The sequence below is a fragment of the Danio aesculapii genome, chromosome 24 (assembly GCF_903798145.1).
Source record: "Danio aesculapii chromosome 24, fDanAes4.1, whole genome shotgun sequence".
Lineage (NCBI taxonomy): Eukaryota > Metazoa > Chordata > Actinopteri > Cypriniformes > Danionidae > Danio > Danio aesculapii.
The window spans coordinates 19,595,069-19,616,709 of record NC_079458.1 but is presented as its reverse complement, the minus strand read 5'-3'; the positions used below and the strand labels follow the sequence as shown (position 1 = coordinate 19,616,709).

At 36.6% G+C, this 21,641-nt stretch overlaps 1 protein-coding gene across 1 annotated transcript in view; it reads right to left on the bottom strand.

Annotated features, from left to right (window-relative positions):
* Positions 1–21,641, bottom strand: part of ctnnd2a (catenin (cadherin-associated protein), delta 2a) — a 644,499-nt gene that overhangs the window by 222,546 nt on the left and 400,312 nt on the right. Inside the window, 1 exon segment of the mRNA XM_056450831.1 lies at positions 3,668–3,800. Coding sequence (XP_056306806.1) covers positions 3,668–3,800 — 133 coding nt within the window.

Here is a 21,641-nt window from a genome sequence, read left to right as displayed (position 1 = left end):
TAATAATAATAATGATGACACGGTGGCACAGTGGTTAGCACTGTCACCTTACAGCAAGAATGTTGCTGGTTCGAAGTTTGCATGTTCTCCCCATGTTTGCATGGGTTTCCTCCAGGTGCTCCGGTTAAAAGACAGTCCAATGACATGTAGTATAGGTGAATTAAATAAGCTAAATTGGCCGTAGCGTATGTGTGTGAATGAGTGTGTATGGATGTTCCCAGTGCTGAGTTACAGCAGGAAGGGCATCCGCTGTGTAAAACATATGCTGGATAAGTTAGCGGTTCATTCCACTGTGGCGACCCCAGATGAATAAAGGGACTAAGCCAGAAAATGAATGAATGAATAAATAAAAAATATAGAAATAAAAATATATAATAATAATAATAATAATAATAATAATAATAATAATAATAACAACAACAATAATAATAATAACAAACTGTTTTATCTCATTTTCATTTAATTATTTTTATTAAATCATGAATATAAAGAAATAAATAACATGTACATTACTTAAATTACGTGGTTACAATGATATTACTATGAAATAAATAATATTAAATTGAATGCAAAACATTCTAAAAAAAATATATATATATATATATAAAATGAATAAACTTAAGATCTTAAAAGGTATCGTTATAATGTCTCTTATTATGATTTTGGAAAACAGGTTAATTAAAAATAATGTACTCCATAAAGCAGCTGAATATATAGAAGCAAATCTAATCAATCAAGCTAACATGCAACATTGCTCCAAATTCTTTATGAGGACGGCAAAAAGCAAGTTAACTTCAGAGTGTGGTGAAACTGATGAAGAGGTGGATTAAAGAAAACAGGAGGATTCATTTAGTGTCTTTTCTCAATAAATAAGACATTTTTCGGATGCATAAAAATGTTGGTTTGAAATGGAGCACATGCTGGATAAAGTAATTTGGCTCTTACTGTTTGTGTGTGTTTTTTTTTCATTAAATATCATTTAAAAGTTTGTCGGCTAGCTCGTCTCTCCCTCTGTTGCTGTGTTGTTCCTGCAGATTTATTCTCCAAATTTAATTTCCTCATCCTCCAAGTCTGTCTTAAGCCTCTGGGATACAATTATAGAGCTGCTGTGTGGAGAATGGCTGTCAATACGCAGCTTTCCGTGCATTGTTTGGCTGTGCTATTAGTGCTTAATTACTGGTGCAATCCAAGGCGCTCTTTATAATTCGAAAAACTCACTGCTTGGGAATGTACCATCAGAGACCTGCCATCAAATTTCAATAAAGGGGTGAATTATTTGTCGACTGTACATGCAAGAATTAACTGCGTGCAACAACAGTTAAAAATAAAAATCTTTAGGGTAGGTATTTCACAACAAGATTTTCCCCCAAGGGAACATACGCTTTTAATATCCCAAATTTTTTTCCATTACAAAATGGAAAAGTCCAACATTAAGATCCCATGGCAGATGGTAGGCTCTTCCAAGCCTAATTACCTTTTAGAAAAATGCTTTCCGAACAGATTTCCCTTTGCATCGTCCTCAAATGTGCTTCAGTAAGCAAGTACATGTACTGATCATTAAAGGGATTGTTCACCCCTAAAAAAATTTGTTGTTAATTTATGCACCGTCAGGCTCTTCGGCAACTTTTTTTCTTCAGTTGAACATTAAAGAAGATATTTCAGACAAACTTTCATGATTCATGAAGTCAACCCAGGCTCATTATTGATACGTACCCCTGTATACATTTCTTGAGAGCGTGAAATATGTCTTAGGAATCTAGGAATATTTGCAAATCAATCAGAGGCCGCTGTGTATGCTTTTTTTAGATCTCAAATTTTTCTTGCGAGTGCCATTCACGCCTGCTCTTCTCTTGTAAATCCACCAGAGGCCGCTGTCAACTGACTGACTGACTGACCGACTGACCAACCGACTGATCTCCCCATCTACCCCCTTTCCTAAACCCAACCGATAGTGTTTTCAAAAGCAATTAAAAACAAGAAAAGCCCTCGAGGCCACCTGATTTTTACGTTATCAGATCTTACCACATTCTCGCTCTGCAATTTACTCGTTTATTTTATTTTTTGCCTTTTCTTTAACCTGCTTTCTGAAACTGTTTTTCACCAGATTTAAACCCAGTCATCGCGGTCAACTCCTCTCTGCAACTCTAGTCTGCCGACATATGTGGTGAGCCATTGGGCGAACTGGTAACAGCGGAAGGTAGGTATAGTGTATAGACGGTCATATTGGGTTGATATAAACACAATTAATTTGTTAATTCAGTGTTCGTGGTAATTAGTCTCGGTGTACATGCTTGGAACTTTAAACTAGCAGTTGGCTGTAAAACTATTCAAAGACACAAATGATTTTGTACTCTCTGCTTGGTCTGTGTCCGAGTCGTACATGTACGGCTGAATGCTGATCCTCTCACTAATGTTGCTTCTCTCTGTCTGCCTGTCTGTTGCCAAACACGGAGCGGGGAGCTATTGGCTCCGCCCCCTTGTTACGTTGGGCAGGAATCGAAACTAATTTTCATGTGAAACAACACACCCCTATAACAGCAACCTGTGTACACTTCCCCAAAATGACACTTTTTAACACATTATAATAAAAAAATCTGAATTGTGTTTCGAACTGAAGCTAAACTGGCCCACTCAGAAGAACCATCATATTAATGTTTAATCTTTAAAAAGGGGTAAACTATGTGCCCTTTAAAGATTTGAAAAATATATATACAGAAATGTAAAATAAGACTATTTGACTTTCACTTTATTTTATATAACAATTAAGACCATTTACTGCTGCCTTATTACCTATTATTAAGATATCATCGGTTTATTAGCATTTATAAAGTGCAATCTTAGTTAACATCCCTAATCCAACCCAATACCTAAACCCAACTACTACTTTACTACTACTTTACCAATCTATTAATAAGCTAATTAGTAGTTTATTGATCTAATCTAAAAGTCTTAGTTATAGTTAATGGGTTGTTAATAGCGTGAAATGTACATTAAAGTGTGACCAATTAATTACTTGTGCAATTATGAATTAGCTATTCACTTTTATAACTGTGTATAATTATAAAAAAAAATCAATGGGTTTACTCATTTTTTAAAAGTGAAGTAAATAATAAATTTTTTTCAGTGTAAAAATACCCTAATATCATTTGATCCTGCTGATAGACTGAGGTCCTATAATCTTATAAAGCGAAGAGTCAATCTGTGCAAGAAGTTGAGCATTATTTACAACATTATAACCTTTAATGCACAACCTCTGCAAACAATCCTAAGCGAAATACTGAAATTTTCTTGTTTTTTTTTTGGCCAAACTATCCCTTTAACAGCAAGTGCTATTGACCTTATTCTTCAATGCGGAAGTGCACGCGTTTTTGCGATTGTTTTAGAACTTCCGATTCAGTTGCCTGTGGGAGAAATGACTAGGAATAATAAACAGCAAAAAACGGTCAAACTACTTACTCTAAAAACAAGTGTTACAGACAAAGTACAATAATATAATAAGAAAATATCAGTTTGCAACACCAAGCAGCAAAACGAGCTGTTTTTAATGTTTAAAAATGAATGGGAGTGAATAAGACCGTAAGTTTCGAGCCAAAATGATTCAAATTGCTGCGCCCACTCGTACGCGGAGAATAAGGTGAATACCAGCCATATATAATGTTGTATTTACCTCAGCTTTAATCTTGTTGTCTCCGAAGCATAGATGTTGCAAATATGCCGCCGCATTGGACTGAACTGAGGGAAACTGGTGCTGCAGCATCTGAATGACTTCAGGTAATTCAGGATCTCTCCAGCCGAACTCCCTGTGGAAAAAGAGAGAATATGAGGATGAGTTTCACACTTGTGTTTTACAGTATGCTGTGAAATCTGACTTATACATTGTACACTGTCAGACGTGCACCATTACTGCGAACATCTCTAACTCACAGAGGTTAAAGTGAAACAAATGCCTTTCCAGGAAATGTTACAGGGAAAATGGTTTCCATTATTGGGTTTTTTCCTCTGACACAATGGGTGTGGAGAGGTGGTGGGAGTTTACAACTGTGAATGCCTGTGTGTATGTTTCTCTGGGTGAGAACTACTTGAATCGATCATTTTTATTGATAGTGAAGAAGTTTGACAGAAAGATTTGGCTGTACTTAAAGGGTTTTGGGTTTTTGATGATCTAAAGCAGAGATGCCCAAAGTAGGGCTCGCGGGCCAAAGTTGGCCCATAGCAACCTTTGATTTGGCCAGCCATCCCTTCTGAAAAGAGAGGGAGAATGATGGGGAGGTGACTGGGGTGAATGCCTCTGACAGAGTGACAGTGATCATCATTTCGAATTTAACGTAACCCTTTGCAACTGAAATTAAACAATTTAATTAAATACCGTAAAGGAATCAGACTTTTAAAATGTAAATACTGTCAGCAAACTGCACAAGACATCTGTCAGCAAATCAGTGTAAGATTGACTAGTGTATTCAGCATTGAACTTAAGATCGTTTACGTTTTGCTGTAATAAGTTCATTATAAAATGTTAAAACTTATACTGCATTAGTCAATATGATTTAAAGCAACATTTTCTAGTTATTTTTAAATATTATTGAATAAATTAGAAAAATACTCATGGTAAATTTAATATACCCGATTTGGAATATATTAGGCCCATTGCCCTCAATAAAGTGTGCTTTTTGGCCCTTTATAGGAAAAAGTTTGGGCACCCCTGATCTAAAGAAACATTCAACAATAATTATTTTCCTTCAGAAACTTGAATAGGCAGAACATTTTATCAAGAACCAATAAGAACTTTTCCATTAAAGTCCAGAGGAAATATTTAACAATATTCAACAATATTAATAGCAAACAGACATTATTATGTAATAAATATTAAATGGCTTTTTAAAATTGTATATCTAAAAAAAGCATACATTAACAATATAAATAATATACATTATTTTGACAAAATTGGTCAAATGTATTAAATTGCTTAAAATTAGTCACATGTATTTATGTATAAGTTATCAAATAAACAGGTCATTTTACATTCATGTATGTATAGATTTTATAAGATGATATAATACAGTGTTTCTCAACTGGAGGACCACCAGCCCTGCACATTTTCCATGTCTCCTTAACCAAACACACCTGATTCAGATCATCATCTAATTAGCAGAGACTGAAAGACCTGTAATAGGTGTGACAGACAAAAGAGACATCCAAAACATGCAGTGCTGGTGGTCCTCCAGGATCGTGGTTGAGAAACACTGATATAATAGAACCATCAGAAGAAGGAAAAGACTAAAACAAACTTGACCTAGATTTTCTTAAAGACTTAGCTTACCATTTAGCAACCACCAAACACCCTAGCAACCACAGTGATGTCTTGGAAACCTTAACAATGTTGTTTTTAAATTGGATAGGCTAGTTTGTATCCTGTTAGTTAATAAACACAACCCACCACACACCTTTCATGGTAATTTCTGTTTTTGAATAGAATAAAAGCTAAATATTTTCAATCTCAGAATCCATCACAAAGTATGGCAGCTTTTGATAAACACAGGCTCTAAACAAATGTCTTTTATCTCCGCAAGATTGCATTTGATGGTGATAAGAAGAACCACAGGAGGGATTCGGAGGGTTGTTGGTGTCTAAAGCCCTTAACCTGAGGGCCGGCACTGCTTGAGGGCAGATGCTCTCTCCTGGCTCCACAAACAGAGCGATAAGCATCAGTCTGCCTGCAGTTTGGGGCCTGTTCCTCCTGAGGATCAGTCTTCCTACTCACCGGCCCGTAATCAAAAAGAAAACCATCAGCTGATAAGATAAGCTTTGTGCTTTTTGATTAATTAAAACTTGCGATTCTCAGTTCAAATGAAATGCCACTCATGTGCCGTACGGAGTGGTGGGGAAACAGGTTTCACAGGCACTGTGCTAAACGCTGTAAAATGGGGCCAGTTGACACCATCAGAATAGTTTCTTTTCCTTTTCCCCCATCGATGTGCAGGAACTTCACAGGCAGCATGACAGAACTGGGGCAGAAGAAAGAAGTTTTCTATGTGTGTGTACGTGCGAGGAAAGATCAGATATAGCGCAGTCATTCAACACATGATCATACAACCCCGCTTATGTGCAAACAGCATATACACACGCATACAGAACAGTCACTATAGCTACAAAGATCCAGATCTTCACAAGCGTCATGCATTACACTCACATCACATTCACACACAGACTTCACATGCACAACCACAGACAACCAAGCATCCGCTTATATAAAACCCAAAGGTGTGCATACTGCATGAATAATAATGTAAGAAATGCATGTTTTTGTGATATTTTGACATTATATTTAAATATCATATGCTATATTTTGCCTAAACCAACATTATATGCTATATGTTGTGATATTATTTTCACATCATACATACACACAGGCTTCACATGTACAACCACAGACAACCAAGCATCCGCTTACATAAAACCCAAAGGTGTACATACTGCATGAATAATAATGTAAGAAAGCCATGTTTACATGATATTTTAACATTATATTTAAATACCATATGCTATATTTTCCCTAAACCAACATGGTATGCTATATTTTGTGATATATTTTCAGATCACACTCACACACAGGCTTTACATGTAGCCTACAAGCACAGACAACCAAGCATCCGCATATATAAAACCCAAAGGTGTACATACTGTATGAATAATAATGATAGAAACATATTTATGTGGTAATTTGACATTATATTTAAATATTATATCCTATGTTTTGCCTAACTTTGCCCTGTGGTGGTTGTCAGTCAATTTAAATAATCACTGATTCAAAGATATTGAATCCCAGGTCTCTGGTTCTGTTAGCTTGTAGATTCGTTTAGATCTTTCCTCCGCATTTGACATAGTCTCTCACAGCATTCTTATCTTAAAATTCGCTTCTCTTTGTGTTTAGCACTGCCCTATCTTGCTTTACTTCTAGCTTGTCTGCTTGTCAAAGTTACATCACTATCCACCAGTCTCTACTGCTTTGGCTTCACACGGTGTACATCAGGGTTCTGGTCTCTGGCCTGCTGCCTTAATGTAACATTAGTTTCACATAACTTTTCACACGACTCTCTCTACGCAGCTTTAAACTGTAGCTCATGCTGTATTGAACAGACATTGCATTAACTATAGCAACCATTTTTCGAATGAACTAAGTTTATTTTTGATGTGTGGGTCACACTATTTGGTGGGCCGGAACAAATTGCCTCGGGGGCTGGGTTCGCCCACGGGCCGCCAATTAAATAGTCCTGCCTTACACCATAACCCACCCTTAAACCTACCCATATCACCAAACTTGTCCCTAACCGACCAGTATCCCATCTCAAAAGCACCAGAAGTGTTCTGCAATACATTATGAACACAGTCAGTATATTGTATTTATTTGGCGTAAGTACAGAGTAGTTAAGGAACCATTAGTCATTATGGCCATGACTGTTATGCAGATGACACCCATTCATTCGTTCTTTCATTCATTCGTTCGTTCATTCAATCATTTTCATCCACTTTTCTGGGGCCGGGTTGCAGGGGCAACAGTCTTAGAAGAGAACCTGGCATTCCCAAGCTAGATGAGAGACATAGTCCCTCCAGCATGTCCTGGGTCTTCCCAAAGGCCTCCGCCCGGTAGGACATGCCTGGAACACCTCCCTAAGTAGGCATCCAGGAGGCATCCGAAACAGATGCCCAAGCCACCTCAGCTGACTTCTCTCGATGTGGAGGAGCAGCGGCTCTACTCCAACCTCTTTCTGGGTGACAGAGCTCCTCACCCTATGTCTAAGGGTACGCCCTGCCACGCTGCAAAAAAACCTCATTTTAGCCACTTGTATTCAAGATCTTGTCCTTTCGGTCATGACCTAAAGCTCATGATCATACTGTAGGTGAGAGTAGGACTGTAGATTGACCGGTAAATCGAGAGTTTTGCCTTTCAGCTCAGGTCCTTCTTTACAACAACGGACTGATACATCAACCGTATTCCTGCTACCGCTACACCAATCTGTCAGTCTCACGGTCCATCCTTCCCTCACTCATGAACAAAACCCCAATATACTTGAACTCCTCTACCTGGGATGAGGACTTTCTTCCAACCTGGAGATGGCAAACCACCAAGATAATACCTGGCTTTACATAAATTCTCCACTTCCCACAATTGCCATTTTGATGTGTTTTAACAATATAAACACCTGAATGATCAATCATTTTCTCAAACCTAATACTGACAAAACAGATCAACTTACAAAAACATATTGCTGTGCCAGCAATGTTAATTTTGCTGGCATTTCATTCCAAACTTCCACCACCATTAAATATTTGGGTATAAGCTTTGACCGCTCTCAATCCTTCCTACAGCACATCACATTTTCTCTCACTAAATCTGCCTTTTTCACTTCTGTAACATCCCATCGTTTAAGTCCCTTAACAAATATATAAGATGCTGAGTTTTTGGTTAAGGCGTTTATTCCCTCTAGACTTCACTACTGCAATTATCTTTGCTATGGTGTTCCAAACACAACAATACATAAGCTACAATATTTCCAGAATTTTGCAACCAGACTTTTCACTTTCCTATGGAAGTCTGCTCACATTACTCCTATATTGCAGACACTTTATTGGCTACCTGTCTGTTATCATCTTCAATACAAGATACTCCTTATTACTGTTAAAGCATGTCATGGTCTCGCCCCCCCCATACATTGATCTCATTCATAATTACACAGCCGCTCACAGACTTCAAAAGACACCTTCTACCTTATTCACCTGTCTTGTTTATTTCTTATTGTAAAGCAACTTTAAGTCTGCAGAAACGCGCTACAGTTATCATTATTGGGAATAAAGAGTCATATTCTACTATAGGGCTCAATTTACACCACTTTTTTTTTTTTTTTGCCAATCAGATCAGAAGTATACACCAATTACAGGTCTAAAACATTTGAGTCAAAAACGCATTTGCTTTGACAGTATAAACAGCATATGGCACACAAAACTGGAAACATTTCAGACGCTTAGACGTTGTCATCTGATTAGTTGAATTTTTCGGGATTTCTGGGAGAAGTCTGTTGCTTTTTTTAACAGTCCCCCTGGAAACAAAGCTCTTTTGATTCCATTATTGAAGAAGACAGACATGTTTAACTGAACATTTGGATCTTAGTTAAGTATGCTAATTTATGGTATAGATTCTTGACAAATGAACACAATATTCTTTAATGATATACTGACTGCTTTACATATCGGTCAGACTCACTTGGTTTGTCCTTGGCAAATGAAAACTGTTAGATTGTCCAAAACTTCTTCTCCAGTCAAAGCCTGTCTATGCAAGACTTATACAGTGCATTACAGATTCCAGCTTTTCATAGCTTAACATCGAACAATACATGTCTTCTGGCTGACAGTGATAGAGTGGCATCGTGCAGTAGTTACACATTCACTATGGACAGACAAACAATATTACTGCATTGTCTCTGGAATAGGCTAAATCTTGTAAAAGCATGCACATAAACACACCCAATCAAACTGCAACACATGCAGTGGTTCAGCGATTGAGGAGAAACACGAACCACAAATTCATCAGCTCCCTCACAGACACACATAATTGGGTGTCAAAGTGGGAGAGACAAAACAAGAAGTCTGCAAAGCAAAGCTGTCTGAACATCCAGCTTCTTTTTCTGTGTCCAAACTATCAGTATCGCTCCAGGTAACAGCTGCTAGACTACAGGATCTTCCTCCACCCATAAAATCTAGGAAATGATGGGTCCGCTCAAGACGACTGCTGGCAAGGCACTGGGCAGTGGCTAATACGAGTGGACAGGCATTGTCATGGCCTCCATCCAAAGGCTTCCAGCCTCCCCTTGCCAGAGGATTATTTTTAGCAGATGTTAATAATGGACTCTCAGTCATAATCATTGTGGCTGTGTAAGTGAGAGGTGCTGTAAAGTGAAACTGTCCCTGTGATTCCTTTAATGGCCATTAAGTAAAATAACAGGCACCCGGCAACATCACCATGCATTTAAAGCCATTAATACAAGTACTTAAAGCTGCCATAGTGAATAAAGCCGATTTAATCTCATGCCAGTTTGCGGTCGGACTCAGGAGTTCATTGACAAAGCTGATTTATCCCACTTCAATCAATACCTCCGACTGATTGTCTTACAACTACATGAGTCCCAAAAGGCAAAGGAGTAGTAAATAACTGGCACAGAGACATTAACTGAAATGTAATCAAGTCTGCTGCAAGAATTTAAAGGGCTTCACTGGTCATATGGACTTTACACTCTTGAAAACAAAGGTATCAAAAGGGGATTTCACAGTAATTCCATAGAAAAAAAAATTGGTTTTCCAAAGAAGCTTTCAGTGAACACTTCTTAAGAGCTCCTTTAGTTAAAATAAAGGCAATTCATACAGTGTTTGCCCAAACCATTTGCAAATTCATTCGTCAATACTGTGTTCTGTGAATTTTCTCCTAAAGGCCCTGATATACTTCAAATGAAACTGAAGAACAAACTGAAGTAAAGTTTATTTACAAACTAATTTCGAGAGGATTGTTGAGGATAATTTCGGTTATGATTGATCACGGCTGGTCCTGCATTAGCTAACGCATGATTTACCAATCGGATGATTCCTAACTCACTATAAATAACCAGAGTTTCTTACTTCAGTTATCTTCGCCTTGAAGAATCCCCCCTTTCACCCCTACTCATCCTCCTTTGCCTTAATAGGGCAGCACGGTGACCCAGTGGCTAGCAGTGTTGCCTCACAGCACGATCGTCACTGGTTCAAGTCCTTAACAGGCCAGTTGACGTTTCTGTGCAGAGTTTACATATTCTCCATGTGCTCACATGGGTTTCCACTGGGTTCTCCGGTTTCCTCCCACAGTCCAATGACATGCGTCATAGTTGAATTGACCAATCCAAATCTGTGTCTGTTTACAGTAAATTGACAACAATGTAATGATGTTGCACAATTGATGTTTAGCAGGCAATGGAAGGCTGTTTGTTTACCAGATGTATATAAAAGTGTTCTTCTCTCACAGATGGTGTACACACAAACAGCATGAAACATTTACAACCCCACCAACTGCAGAGTTGTGTGCTGGAATGTTTGAAAACAGTATACAATCACTCAACCTTTTCTAACTTGGGGTTTCTAATGTGGTTTCAAACCACTTGCTATAGTCACAAACCAATCCCGTCAAGTTGTGGAATGGGGGTTTCAGAAATGACTGGAGGGGTTATGTCCGTTCCATGACACAAATGAGAGTGACGTTTAAAGTAGAGTAGAGTAGAGTGTAATGAAGGCTAGTTTGTAGGAGCTGTGTGAGCAAACCTCACCATCTTGGTCTCAAGAAGACTTCAGCCTTTAGAGTCCTTAGAGTGTACCTGCCTTCAATGTCTTCAATGCTGGTTGGGATTTAAGGGGGTGACTGTAATGGAGGCCAGCTAGTATGTACTGTGTCAATAAACTGCACTCCCCTGGCCTCAAGCTACGCATTAACAACTGACACTGGAGACTTGTGTCTCTTGAGTCATTGTACATGTTACCACCTTTAATACCAGAGATGCTGGTTTGATCTCTATTTGAGATGGTCTGAATTGTATCGGAAGTGTTTTATTGATGCTGTGACCAGAATGGGAGTGAGGTTTAGGTGTTTATGTGAGCAACTAGGGGCTATAGTCTTTGCATCCCTGTAAAGGCTGATTTATACTTCTGCATCGAGTGATCGCCGTGACCCACAGCGCATGCCTTGCATGTAGTTGTGCATTTATACTTCAGAATGCTGTTTGTGTTGCTCTGCAATAATACTTCTGAAAGGCTAGCTGGCAGTGGGTTTTTATGTTACTCTGTGTTGAGTTTCTTTGAGGGGGTTTTGTTTTTTCTGAACACTATCTTAATGTACAAGTAGCTAAAACGTGCTTAAACGTGCTTAAGGCAGGAACAGGTGGACGTGCAACAACTTTAATCAAGGTAAACACAAAACAAAAGTTTCCATTTGGAGCTCCTTCACAGGACTCCTTACACAGCACCACCCACACTCGTCACCGCTATCAAGCTGACCAATCACAGAGCTTGCGCTATGCATCATTGCGACTTGTAGTTACATTTTTTGAGAGGTGCACATCAGCAAAGGTTATAAATCAGGCTTTAGTGTGCCTGTATATCCAAAATTCTGAAGAACGGGTTTGAAACTATTTGAGATCGAGTAAATGGGGAATAAACTTTCATATTTTGGTGATCTATATATCATCCCCACGCTATAATTTAAACAAGAATCCCCCCAAAAAACATTGTTTAAATAAACAATCAATTATTTATATTTGGTTTCAGATCAGCTTCAAAGAGCTTTACATAATCTAATACGAGCAAAAAGGGTCTTATCTAGTGAAATGTTTATGACTAATTGTTTGTTGTCCGTTGTTCCACTGGCTATATATATCACACAAGTCCGGTGCTGTGTGACAGTGTCCTGAAAGCATTAGGGCCCATATTTTTTCGAGCTTCTCAAAGTACTATTTTAGGCATAAGTGTTGAAAATTCAGGAAATTTACTCATACTTACAAACTTTAGCAAATTTCTTAAAGCTTAGAATCACTCTTACTCTCCCAGCTATTTAAGAGAGTTTGAGAGGTCTCTAAAGTGGTTAGGAGTGCCAGTAGGGACTTGTGGTGGCACTGTGGGGATGAAAACTCTGCAAGACAAAATTTCCGGTAACCTTGCTGACTGAATAGTGATGCACTGAAAATGTGACACAAGTGGTCCTCACGATTAAACTTCCATTTTGCAAAAAATCAGCAGCCCGATGCTGATTCACTGTTTGGCACCTTTGTGCAATATGTGTCTTCTCTCCAATGGTGTGCTGGAAGCTGGAATACAAAAGTACAGCCTTATGCCATTTGTCCTTGTTGCTTTAGTGCAGAAGATAAATAACAGTTGATTTGTTTATAATTATTTATATTTAGTTGTTTTAGATATTTGCATTTTGTAGGAGTCTTGTGGATAATCTAATTCTGCTGCAGCCAACACACACATAACAGCCCACACACCCACATCCACCTGTGGAATCATGTCCCGTAGCATCAAGTCGCAGATCTTTAGTTTGGAGACAGAGATGATCATTCAGAAATCTTACAGGATAAGAATGATGTATGTTTGACGCAATAAGTTAATCAAATTCTATCATTTACACCAGAGATGAGCAACTATGGTCCTGGAGGGCTGGTGTCCAGCAGAATTTTGCTCTAACACTGATCAAACACACCTGAACAAGCTAATCAGTATCGTCAAGATCACTAAACTCTGCAGGACACTGGCCCTCCAGGACCAAAGTTGACCATCCCTGATTTAAACAGAGCAGGCATAATCATTTGCCAGCCACTTGAGGTTGGTCACACCACTACTAACAAAAAAAAAGTTGGAAAACAAGTTAATGTTTCCTTTCCAATGTCACGTGTATATCATATGTTCTCTTGAATTCCTTATTGTTAAATGTGTGTTGAATGTAAACAATTTGAAGAGATGATGCCAACCATAGAGGACTTCTAGAGGTCTTCATAACCTTAGAACAGGCCGTATCCTGACCTGATGCTGTGAGACTGATACCTGAAATACACCAGTGACAGACGAGTCTCAGCATGGATCCCATGGGCCAGCCTGAACATTCGCTGGTGCCTTACTCACACCTACAGCTTTTTCACGACGGATGTTCGGCATTCTCCACTCTTTGGTGCCTAGACCGCAGCTCTGCACAAGAAGTTTGGCAAGAGGAGAAATGGTCGTGCCCAACTGAGCCTGGTTTGTCTCCAGTTTTTTTTTTTCTTCACTTCGTCAATTGGTGAAGTTTTGTTCCTCCCCCTGGCTTGCTTGGTTCGGGACTTGTGGAGCTGCGCATCAATGGATTTGCTTTTCAGTGTTTGGACTTTTTAGCAATGAAAATTAAACTATACTGAAATGAACTAAACTAAACTTCAACTATGAAAATTGGACTGACATAATTTCAATTTACTAGAACTTCTATGTTAAGCTGTTTTGACACAATCTACATTGTAAAAGCGCTATAAAAATAGAGATGAATTGAATTAAATATGAATTATTCAAAAAATGCTCTTAAATGAAGAAATCTACTCAATGATTGGTACTATGTCATCATCCAAAATCTCAATTGTGGCACAGCTTTGTCATGAATCACCTCTAAAAATCTGACACTTTACTTCACTTCACTTCACTTTAAATTACATCTGAGGGCAGCTTTGAAACAAGAAACACTGTTTTTATGAGTAATTCTAAGAAGCTTGATAAATATGAGCCCTGATATGCATCTACAGGTAGGTGTTTCAGCTAGTTCCGGAGGTGTGACAAGCTTCACTAGGTACTAGGAACAGTACAGCTGTAGATCAATATGATCATTAGAGGTTAACATTTCTATTTTTCAAGAAAATGACAGATCTTTTTACTAGACAAGATCTTTGTTCCCTGACTTGAAATGCACAGAATTTTTAAAGCTGCACTGTACCCATTGCTCTACATATATTCAGAGATAAATCACAAGAAAGAAAAACCTTTCCTAAAAACCTTGATTTTATTCTCTAATAAAAAAGAAATGAGCATCCTAGACAACATGAGGGTGAGTAAATGATCAGGAAATTTTAATTCTGGAGCAAACATCCTTTAATCACATCCTTTATTAATCAATCATCAATAAGATGTATCAAAAGGATTATTAACAAATAATTGATCATTGATTAGTCATTAGTTTCCCTATTCATTAGTATTTGAGTTATTTAAATTGCAATGGATCAACTAGAGTGGATGAGTTGTATTACAACAGAACAGCATACTGATTAATCAGACATCATTACTGAACCACACTTAAATCCTCTTCAATGAGTTTTTAATAAGATAAGAGTCCAGCTACATTACACAGACGACCTGATTTATAGATAAGCTGGAGGAAGCCAAAGAAACCAAATGGTGATCCATTGATGCCCTCTGAAATAGGAAAAAATCTCCTGGGTAATGATCAAATTTCTTCTCAAGAGCGAGGGGTGGAATTTGATTTTAAATGAGGCAATTAACAGGCCAGAGTTCCTTAGAGAGCCACCAGACTCCATCATAGTAGCACCAGAGAAAGGATGGTAGAGAAACGAGATCTGTCTGTCTGTCTGTCTGTCTGTCTGTCTGCCTGTCTGTCTGTCTGTCTGTCTTTCTGACAGAATTTGAAGGTTAGTTAACCACTTTTAAATGTTAGTAAATGCTCATTTTTGGGTGAACTGTCCCTTTAAAGAAATAATTATTTGATGACAAATTGAAAAACTTTAATTAACAAATTATTTGTCATTTTAAATCTTACACTGCCACTATCACATTAACATAATTCAACCCATTTTATTTTCATAAAAGTTATCGAAAACTTTGCATTCAATATACATACTTCTATGAAAAATAAACAACTGGCCATAAACCGATTTTTGGACCACAAAAGGAGAAATAATTCTTGATTGTTCAAATAATGGCAGTGAAAAGCATCAAGCTTGGAGAAAAGGCACAAAAGTATCACAGAAGGGTCCTATGAGACACAGACTGCATATTCCGAGTGTTTGGGGGCTATATACAGCAGGCTTTTGTGAAAACCAAAATGAAATGTTATATATTATTAGCAAAGACCTGACCTTTGCTCTTGGTCTAGTGTATGTGCACAGCTGTGTATTTAAGAAACTCTAATAATGTGGCTCAATCAGAATGACATATGAGTGCACCATTTTGATAAAAATCAAGATTAATGAAAACTCACCATGAAATAAAACGCCTACAAATCTACCTACAATTTTTTTTGGCATAAAAACACTGTAACAATGCTTCAGAAAGTAGATGGATTGTTTTTGTGCCAATATTTTTTATTCATCTTGATTTCTCACAACTTTTGTGCTTTTCCAAGGCAAACTGCAATGCTAAAAGTCATATGAACAGCAGCCAAGGTCAGGATTTTTGTTAAAAATAAATACAATTTAAGCTTTGTTTAGTTTTTTTTTCTTCTTCACAAAACCTGTTCATAGGTTCAAACCACTCCCAGAATACATAAACTATTGTACAGGGCATGTTTCACAGCATCATTGTATGATAATTTAACAATTTAAAAAAAATATATCTTTTTAACAAGCTTATTGCTGGTTTCTATTCATTGCCTGCATTATGTGGACAAGTGAAATTTCATTTTTGAAGCAAAAACAGGATTAGTAAATTATAACAATGAAATAATAAATATAATGCAAAGACTGCAAATATACAGTACTTGTTCAGTACTACTAACAACCTTTTTCAGCACTACTTTTGATGTCAAAAGATTTAACAAAGCTATGTTTTATTTATTAAGTTTACTAATAAACATTATTTATTACTTTGAAATAATATATTTGCTTGGTTGCTCGTGTAAATTATGGTATAAAAACTACAGATACAGATAAAAACATTCACCCACACCGAATGTTATTACTCCATTAAATAGGCATTATCAGTGGTTATCAGCTGATAGATATGGACCATTAGGGGCCCTCTGTGCCTACTGGTAGGCTCAGAAGGTTGTTAATATCTATCCATATGGTAAATCAGCTATACTAATAGAGAAGACTCCAGATCCAGATCTGTTTTACATTACTGTGATGGTTGGGTTTAAGGTTAGGGTACGAGTAGGGGTAGACGTTAATAAAATACAATTAATGGGAAATTTTATAACTAATATAAAATATTATTGTGGTTAATCAGCTATAATAATAGAGAAGACTCCAGAATTGTTTTTACATTACTGTGACGGTTGAGTTTAGAGTTGGGGTAGAGGTAGACGTTAATAAAATATTAATAATGGGGAATTTAATAAATTTATATAAATAATTCTCGTTAATTTACGGTCACAGCCATATGTGATCTAGCTGATTAACGATGTGGATGGATAATAACAGCCTTTTCAGCCTACCAGTAGGCGCAGAAGGTCCCTATTGGCCCATATCTATCAGTTGATAACCACTGATAACGCCTATGCAATCGAATGACAACATTGGAATAAGCTGTTTTATGTCATTGTATGCATTATTTAAACAAGTATTATTTAAAGAAACAAATCACTCTGTTAAATTGCAGTACATTTTTCAGAATCAAAAGTTGTTAGAGGTCTCATAATACAATTCAGAAATGTAAATAAATTGAAAACACATGTGCATTATGAGCTAAACAGGCATCTATTACAATAATTACCTGCCGTGTAAACAAACAACCCAAAAAATCCATTTCCTTTTAATCAGTGTTCCTGCTTCATGGTGGTAAACTTCTGTCAAGTTCATGAGGCTATGATCTTGAATTAACCTACAGGCCTCCAACAATCTTGGTATTCTAATCAGGAAGATAGTGTCACAATTAAAGAGTCAAACTCCTTGTCAGTAATTTAATTAAGACTGGTGCTTTGCCATGTTGCATACTAAAAGCTGTTACCCAGGTGATATGACTTTAATAAATCCCTGCCTGCATGACAGCCAATGGAAGCTGAAGTTGTACTCTCTAAAGACCCGTGTGTCTTTGCTCGCTCGACTGTAACCGCCAACAAATACGTTGACAGAACCGGTCCAAACTCCACTTCACACCATCAAACCTGAAATAATTAGGCTGCGCAACAGTGAGCGGAACGAAGGCCCGTCAAAAAGCCGTTGCCTTTTGTCACACAATTATTACTAATGTGACATCACATCAAAACGAGGCGACATGCCGTACAATGAGCTTTTGGTTCGCTTTAAAAAGTAAGGAGAGCAGAGGTGTAATGGAGGCATTTCTGACCTAGTGATGTTCACTATTGATCTTGGATAGAAATCACATCAGATTTGCACAGAATTACAAACTAATTTAAAACCATCAGCTCTACCACCTTTCAATGTTCACTTTAAAAAGGAATAGCTCAGCCACAATTGAACATTTGCTGTTAATTTACTCACCCTCAGGCCATTCAATGATGTACATGACTTTTTTAGAACATTAAAACGATTTTCTTTTTTGCTGAAAATTTGGCTCTTGTCAGATCACATGATTTTTATCGTCGGTTATGAAAGTCACTATGTCAGATTATGTGATTTTTTTTCTTGATAAAATCTTGACTTGTTGTAGGTAACAAATGTGCCTTCACGATCAGTCATACCATGACATCTACGATGAGCGTTATTTCCTAAAGCAGTCACAAATGTTGCTAAAACAATATTCTCAATCTCAATTTCAATTTTTAAGATCTAATTTCAGTCTCAATAAACACGAATGCTTGCAGACAACTATTAACTACATTATTTAAAGGCATTCCTTACAACACAAAGAGGATCAAAATTATGATTCCTTTTTAATATATTAAGATATTTTCTTTGAAAATCTAAATGTATATTTTCCTGCCAGGGTTGCTTATTAAACACTCCCTCACCTGAACTTGCTGCGAGTAGAAAAATGAAAGCACATAAGCAGCAGCAAGGAAACATTCAATGCTCCAGACAAAATCTTTAAAATAATGACATACATTTTTTTTGCAAATATATGACAGAGGTTTGTGATACAATCACAGTGAAGCATTCATTAAATCCTTATTTTCCTCAGAGAAAAAACAAATCATCCACCCGTATAGTTGAGTAGTGCATGGACACAAAAAAATATAACTTGTATATTGTTCTTGGAAGAAATATCTTTTTGAAACAAATTTCATTTACTATAATGTTTTACTTCATTTTAATGTATTTTTTTTTGGGTCAGTTGTCTTCAAACAAGAATAACGAATTACATTTGAGGTGAAATTGCCGTGAGATTGTGTTGGTTTGTTAAGTAAAATAATAATCTTGCCTAAATAAAATTAAAGTGAAATATTCACAGTTTCAGAAAAGCCCATAATTAACTGTTTTCACTATTATTGACAAATTTGAGTAAGCAGGAAATGCTTTTGCAGCATTGAACATGTTCCCAGATTACCTCGGAAAAACAAACTCTGTTGGAAGGCTGAGAGACCTCAAAAACTCTTTGAGATTGAAGATGTCTGCATACACTGCAAAATGCTTTTCTTACTTAGATTTTTTGTCTTGTTTCTAGTCCAAATATTAAAAAATTCTTATATCAATTTTTAATATGCCAATATTAAGTGAGTTTTTCCTTAAAACAAGCAAAATGATCTGCCAATGGTGTAAACAAAATAATATTGTTTTTCCTTTTGACAAGATTATTTTGCTTGTTTTAAGGATAAACTCACTTAATATTGCTTGCCTAGAAAATGCTTCTTGATGTAAAAATTTTTAGATATTTGGACTTGAAACAAGACAAAAAGTAATTTCAGAAAATCTTTTTTTTTTTGCAGTGTATTTGTGCCAGTCTGTCAGATAAAATGGCTTAAAACACCTTAATATTTTAGAAAAGGTAGGTAAAGTTTGCATAACCAATGACTGATCTTATCCACCTGAGACCCACCCATACATAAATATGCAGCCTATTTTTTGATTACCTCACCGGTGCATTACAGCACAAAATAAGATTATGTGCTCCTATTGCACAGTGTCATCCACGTAAATGAGAAAACAAATAAACATTCTAGACTTTCTGCAATGGTGTCGTGAGGCGTCCCAGGCATGGTATTGGTTTTCGTGAACTATGCCACATTACACAAGAAGAAACGATTGAATCTTGTGTTACGACGCTCATTGGTCTTTTACGAATCCCCATGACACTCTACGTCAAGGAAATCATGCTGAAATTGTGACATGTGATCTGACCGGGGCTTTCCATGCACTTTGAGTTATAAAACAAAAACGTACAGGCAAAACAAAATTAATAAAGTTACAAAACAGGTCCACATATGCACAAGTGTACCTTTAAGAAAAGGCCTATTAAATACTACTTTGTTACTTTAAGTTGTACCATCAACCTTTCGATAAGATACCACCCCAGTGACAGTTTTTATACCTTTATTTCTGAGAGTGTATGATGGTTCCTGACAATACATTGAGCTCTTATAAAGTGAAACAATTTTTCTGTGCAAGAAAATGTCCAAAATAGTACCATTATTACAATTATTATCATTATTACCATTGCATTATTACAAAAAGAATCAATAAATAATAAAAAATAAATAACATGTTATTTTTATGTATACATTGTATTCAGATTCAGAAATTCCTTAAGAAGTTTCTTAAGCTTACGAAGACAAATTGGTTAACAGGCAATTTCATTTATGCTATTTAAAATACTGTAACAAATATAGAGATTTATTTTATTAAAATGTTTTACAAATGTTCTATATGGTAAATTTTCATAGCACACTATATAATAGACAATCAATTCAGTGTAAAAATGGTTTCCAATGTGGTGGATGAGGTCTGGTTTCAAGTAAGAGTCACATGAGTTACTGCATTACACACACAGCCTACTACATTCTATTGATCTTATTCTTCACATGTGAGCGGGCGCAGCCTTTTGAATCTCTTTGTCTCGAGACTTCCGGTCTCATGCACTTCCTTTCATTTTTAGACGTTAAAAACAGCTCGCTACACTGCTTGATGTTGCAAACTGATATTTCCTTATAATATTATTCTTTTTTGTTTGTATAGTCATGGACACATTTGTTTGTAGAGCGAGTAGTTTCCCCCATATGCAACTGAATCGGAAGTTCTAAAACATCACAAAAACGCTATAAGGTCAATAGCCATGATATGTGGATTATATGTGCAAGTTGGCCCAGACCACAAAACATATTGGACCTATTTGAATTCTACATGGAATGCTATATTTTAAAGCTATATGTAGGAGAAATAGTAAGCAATCTTACAGAGTCATAAACTGTCAAATGTGGCTTTAAAGAGCTCAATGACTCTGCTTGACTGGTGATATAACCAAACTATTTGCTAGATGTGACCCTGCACCACAAAACCAGTCATAGGTGTATTTTTTTTTACACTGAGATGTTTAAATCACATAAAAGATTAATAAATAAGCTTTCCATCGATATATACTCTGTTAGGATAAGATATTATTTGGCTTAAATGTATCTTAAATGTAATGTAATCTTAAATGTAAGGGCTAAAAAAAGCTTCGCCATAAAATTGTCTAAATGAAGTGTTTAGTATTTGAGTTTTGATATATTTACAGTAGTAAATGTACAAAATATCTTCATGGAACATAATATTTGAATGATTTTTGGCATTTTTGACCCCCACAATGTATTATTCGCTGTTGCCAAAAATATACCCACGCAACATGAGAATGTCTTGGAGGAGGTTTTAAGGAGGTTTTGTAGTATATATATATATATATATATATATATATATATATATATATATATATATATATATATATATATATATAAATAATAACAGCGTTAAATATGTAAACAACGTACAGTGTTATTTTACTTGATTACATTAGTGACCCAAAGAATTTGTTGAGAAGCTCCATTTTTAAACAACGTCATGACCAAAAAAACTTCCATTTTCTCCCCTCAACAAGAACGGAAAGGTAAATCAGAGGATGCACATCTAGAGGTCAGGCTGCGTGGCATGAAACATTAAATGAGTGTCTGTGAAAGCCTGGCATGGATGATCTCTGGGGTCTGTGGAGCGTCAGATCTGCTCCATCAGCCTCAGCTC